This window comes from Pongo pygmaeus, chromosome 6 (assembly GCF_028885625.2).
Source record: "Pongo pygmaeus isolate AG05252 chromosome 6, NHGRI_mPonPyg2-v2.0_pri, whole genome shotgun sequence".
NCBI lineage: Eukaryota > Metazoa > Chordata > Mammalia > Primates > Hominidae > Pongo > Pongo pygmaeus.
The window spans coordinates 143,208,427-143,214,448 of NC_072379.2; the positions used below are offsets into that span (position 1 = coordinate 143,208,427).

General features: G+C 37.0%; 1 protein-coding gene across 1 annotated transcript; it reads left to right on the forward strand.

Annotated features, from left to right (window-relative positions):
• Positions 1-277: 277 nt before the first annotated feature.
• Positions 278-5,798, forward strand: LOC129040663 (olfactory receptor 2A25). Its single transcript, XM_054495417.1, has 2 exons — positions 278-355; positions 4,136-5,798. Coding segments are annotated over exons 1-2 (939 nt in total). The 5' UTR covers positions 278-353; the 3' UTR covers positions 5,073-5,798.
• Positions 5,799-6,022: the final 224 nt, after the last annotated feature.

Here is a 6,022-nt window from a genome sequence, read left to right on the forward strand (position 1 = left end):
CAGCAGCAACATCTTGACATCAACATCCTTCCAGAGAAAACCAGAGAGATAAGTACAGGGAGAGCCCTTTTCCCTAGGACAGGAGCAGATGGCAGTGTGCGTGATGGGTCTTAATCTCTCCATTGCAACACACTTTCATAGCATACTGAGACATGGTTGATCTAAGCAGAGAATAACATCATCTCTTCTGAGAGCTATTCAACCTCCACTGGGGCACTTTTTCCCCCCAATAATCTTCTTGGAATGAAAGAGTTTCAACACTAGCTTACAGATGCTTTTTACTAATTTGTGAAGCTTTACCTAACTCATATCCAGCTTGTTTTCTCATTTTTAGTTGTTAATCCTGATGTAAGATGTAAGTTTTTATATTATATTATCCAACCTTTATTTATTATACAATTTCAGATGCACTGTAATAAAAAATCACAATGCAAACTGTAATTCTTATCTGTTAATGCCAAATTTCTGCTATTTATAGACTTAGCTACTAGACTAATTTAAAATTTTTCTCTTTCAGATATACCTAATGTAGATAATTTATTTTGATACATTTGGTGTTGAATTTCTTGTTTAAATTGTAAGGTAAAATAATTGTTTGTGGGGGATTGCTTGTTTCTATTGCCTCATGAAATTAAGTAGTGGTTTTATAGAACAATGGGCCTAATTGACTGCAAACTAGATTTATGTTACATAAGAAGAAGAGCGACCCAAAGGATTTGTTTTTAAATATAAAATTCCTTTTTCTGAGCTATTTAAACATTAGAATTATCATATTTGTGAGTCCCTTTTTTTCTGAATTTTTGTAGGTACATAGTAGGTGTATATATTTATGGGGTATATGAGATGTTTTCATACGGGCATGCAATGTGAAATAAGCACATCATAGGGAATGAGGCACCCAGACCCTCAAGCATTTACCCTCTAAGTTACAGAAAATCCAATTACATTCTTTAAGTTATTTTAAAATGACAATGAAGTTATTGACTATGGCCACCCTATTTTGCTAACAAATAATAGGTCTTATTCATTCTTTTTAATTTTTTTGTACCCATTAATGATCCCCACCTCCTCCCAATACCCCTGCTACCCTTCCCAGCCTCTAGTAACCATCATTCTACTCTCTATGTCCAATTGTTTTGATTTTTAGGTCCCACAAATAAATGAGAACATGTGATGTTTGTCTTTCTGTGCCTGGCTTATTTCATTTAACATAATGATTTCCATTTCCATCCGTGTTGTTGCAAATGACTAGATCTCATTCTTTCTTTATGGCTGAATAGTGCTCCACTGTGTATATGTACCACATTTTCTTTATCCATTCATCTGTTGATGGACACTTAGCTTGCTTCCAATTATTAGCTATTGTAAACAGTGCTGCAACATAGGAATGCAGATATCTCTTCGATATACTGATTTCCTTTCTTTGGGGTATATACCCAGCAGTGGGACTGCTGGCATATTTGTGAGTCTTTTTAATAGTCTTATCAATCCAACCAGGTTACATGTGGCTACAAACAAGTACAGTCTTATATGCCCTCAGCTAAGACATGTAGCAGGACGTAGTATATGTTCAGTTAATACCTGTGGATTTATATTCTGTGATTTAGCTACTTGCAGATGGGGGAATATGAGATGACACCATTGGTCCTTCTACTTTATTGTGTGCCTTTATCATATGAAATTTTAAAAGTAGCATTGTTATCTTCATTGGACTCAGATATTGCAAGAAAGTTGAGGTGAAAGTGAATAACACTTTTCTATACATTTGGGACCACTGAATCCTATTGTTGGAAAGGATCTTGGCATTCTTCTAGCTCAACTTCTCACATGACAAAGGAATCCCATCTTGAATAGATGGTTAATAAATCTATGAATTAAAACACTCACTGAAATCTTCATTCCTAATAAAATTACTAATTTTCAAGAAGGCAATTTCAATAATGATCAGATTATTTATTGACTAAGATAATATCACCTTCCAATAATTTCTACTTTGAATTATGATTCTTGCTTTGAAGCAAAACTTATTTACCTTTGCTGATGAAATCTTTCAAATATTAACTTATCAGAAAACTTGAATAGGGAACTCATTGATAGGAACTCAATTATGAATTTTTCTGTTTTTATTTTAGTGAAATCCAGATGGATTATGGGCTGAAGAAGGCTATAGAGTCAGGCAAAAAAACAGAAGCAATAATTTAGAAGTTATAATGATTCAAACCTCAGTATACCCTCTTTGCTTTGGAAGGATTTTAAAACATTTGATAGGCCACAAAAAAAAAAAACTAAAGAGTCACCATAAATAATAAGTAGTTATTTATTTGTACATGATAGTTAAGAAGCTATAAAATATGTTAAACATTCTGTGAATAGAAGTATATGGTTAGAGTTTTAGCTCTAGTTTTGGATAGAGATCAGTACTTTTTAAATCCCAGGCTATGACCCATCATGAAATAATTCAGCCAGCACTTTTACTAATGAAATAGAATACATTAGACTAGAATAAAACAGAAAACAAGTGCATTACGCAGAGTAAGGATTCAATTATATATATACTCATGTGTGTATGTACTGGATAGACATTTGTTACTGTAGGAATATAGCAGAATTTTAGAAATTTCCAAATGTAACTAAATAAATCATATGTAACAATTTCACTACTGGGTATATATCCAAAAGAAAGGAAGTGAACATATCAAAAAGATATCTTCACAGCCATGTTTATTGCAGCACTATTCACGGTAACCAAAATATGGAATAAGCCTAAGTGCTGATCAATGAATGAATAAAGAAAATGTGATATATATACACAATGGTATATTATTCAGCCATGTAAAAGAATAAAATCCTGCCATTTGCAGCAACATGGATGGAACTGGAGGTCATTACATTAAATGAAATAAGCTAAGCACAGAACGACAAATATTGTATGTTTTCACTTATATGTGGGAGCTAAAAATGTGCATCTCATGAAGACGGAGAGTAGATTGGTGGTTACCAGATGCCAGGAGGGGTAGCAAAAGGGAAACAAAAGAGAAGTTGACTAATGGGTACAAACATATGGTTTCATAGAAGAAATAAGACCTAGTGTTCAATGGATTAGAAGAGTGACTATAGTTTACAGTAATCTACTGTATATTTCAAAATAGCCAGAAGAGAATAATTTGAATGTTTCTAACATAAAGAAAAGACAAATATTTAAGGTGACAGATAGCCCAAGTACACAGATTTGATCTTTATAAATTAAATGAGTATATTAAATTATCGCATGTACCCTAAAACTATTTACATCTATTATGTATCAATTAAAAACTGTTAAAAATAAATTTGCAAAAAGCAGAAAAATATATATACAAATAAATAATATAAATACACATTTATAGTATAAGAGGTGTACTACATATACAGTAGATTACTGTATGATGAAATGTACAATGAAATATACAATAGATTACTGTAGTCTAAGAAAGGTGACAGGTAACTACATTCTGATCATAAGACAACACAAACAGAGTAGACCCTTTATGGGTACAAAAGTCAAGACACAAAGATCTCTGTTTAAATCCAGCCAAAGTTAGGGCAAACTGCCATTCTCTTAACTTAAGATTATGCAATCAGTAAAAAATCACAAGTTTAACAAATAATTCATATAACAAAGGCACAAATTGGTGAGAAGACCTGATAGCAGGATCATTGACATGGTCGTCATCCCTCTTTCTATCCTTATATATAGACATAGACACCAGCACACTTCCACGTGCATGGATATAAGTACCCTGCAATGAAGGAATACAGAGGGCAAGCATCTGATATAATCATCACAAACTGAGGGAAGAGCCCATGCTATGAAGGCAATTTAAGTATTAACATATTTTGAACTGTGATGAAAGTAGATTTGAAAATAAGATGTAATGAATACTATAATATCATACTAACATTGAATTTATCATAGATGACAAAATTTCCTTGTGCTTCATTTGTAATGCATAATTTTCTCTTAGTAAGTGACTAAGATCAAAATATAATTGAAGGTGTTTTCTTAGAAAATACTCAAACAATAATATGTACAGTTGCAGCATGCTTAAACATTTGCCTTAGACATTCAGACTTGGTGAGCTACTTGTTTCTTCTACAGGGAAATGGGGGGAAATCAGACTTCCATCACAGAGTTCCACCTATTGGGATTTCCCATTGACCCAAGGATTCAGATGCTCCTCTTTGGGCTCTTCTCCCTGTTCTACATCTTCACCCTGCTGGGGAATGGGACCATCTTAGGGCTCATCTCACTGGACTCCAGACTCCACACCCCCATGTACTTCTTCCTCTCACACCTGGCAGTCGTCGACATCGCCTATGCTTGCAACACGGTGCCCCAGATGCTGGTGAACCTCCTGCATCCAGCCAAGTCCATCTCCTTTGCTGGCTGCATGACCCAGATGTTTCTGTTTTTGAGTTTTGCACATACAGAATGTCTCCTCCTGGTGGTGATGTCCTATGATCGGTACGTGGCCATCTGCCACCCTCTCCGATATTCCGTCATCATGACCTGGAGAGCCTGCATCACTTTGGCATTGACTTCCTGGATTTTAGGAGTCTTATTGGCCCTTGTCCATCTAGTGTTACTGCTACCACTGTCCTTCTGTGGACCCCAGAAACTTAATCACTTTTTCTGTGAAATTATGGCTGTTCTCAAACTTGCCTGTGCGGATACCCACATTAATGAGGTAATGGTTTTGGCAGGGGCAGTGTCTGTGCTGGTGGGACCCTTCTTTTCCATTGTAATATCTTATGTTCATATTCTATGTGCCATTCTAAAGATCCAGTCAGGAGAGGGGCGCCAGAAAGCCTTCTCCATCTGCTTCTCCCACCTCTGTGTGGTTGGACTCTTTTATGGTACAGCCATCATCACATATGTTGAGCCCCAATATGAGAGCCCCAAAGAGCAGAAGAAATATCTCCTGCTGTTTCACAGCCTCTTCAATCCCATGTTTAATCCCCTAATTTATAGTCTTAGGAACAAGGAAGTCCAAGGTGCTCTAAAGAGGGTGCTTGAAAAGGAGAGAACTTCATGAAAGCCTGAAAGAATCATAAAATAGCTGGCTTTAAAGGGCTTTGAGATTACATGTGAACCCATACCTACTCAGGATACATAATCACACTCTAGGGAACCGTTTCCATCTTCTTGAAATTTTCCTATGACTACCTCCCGAGAAAGCCCATTCTGCTTCCTCTCTCCAGCATTGAAGGTCGGAGCTGCACAATTAATAAAAATATGTTTATACTAGCTATATAGTGTACACACTTTTAATATAATTATGTGAAATATTCTGAAAGTTGGAAATAAATGTGTATCTTTTTGTTCTGTAAATAGGACTTGAAGGTGAATTTTTGTAGAATAAGGATATAGGAGTTAGGAGAGACTGATAACAAAGTCATTATTTAATTATTCTTAATTTAGAAAGCGCCAGCCGGGCGCGGTGGCTCACGCCTGTAATCCCAGCACTTTGGGAGGCCGAGGCCGGCGGATCACGAGGTCAGGAAATCGAGACCATCTTGGCTAACACGGTGAAACCCCATTTCTACTAAAAATACAAAAAAGTAGCCGGGCGCGGTGGCGGGCACCTGTAGTCCCAGCTACTCGGGAGGCTGAGGCAGGAGAATGGTGTGAACCCGGGAGAGGCGGAGCTTGCAGTGAGCTGAGATCACGCCACTGCATTCCAACCTGGGGGACACAGCGAGACTCCGTCTCAAAAAAAAAAAAAAAGAAAGAAAGAAAGTGCCATATTTAGGCCAGGCGTAGTGTCTCATGCCTGTAATCCCAGCACTTTGGGAGGCCAAGGCAAGGAGATCATGAGGTCAGGAGATTGAGACTATCCTGGCCAACATGGTGAAACCCCGTCTCTACTAAAAACACAAAAATTAGCCAGGCATGGAGGCACAGACCTGTAATCCTAGCTACTTGGGAGGCTGAGTCAGGGTAATCGCTTGAAACCAGGAGATGGATGTTGCAGTGAGCCAAGAT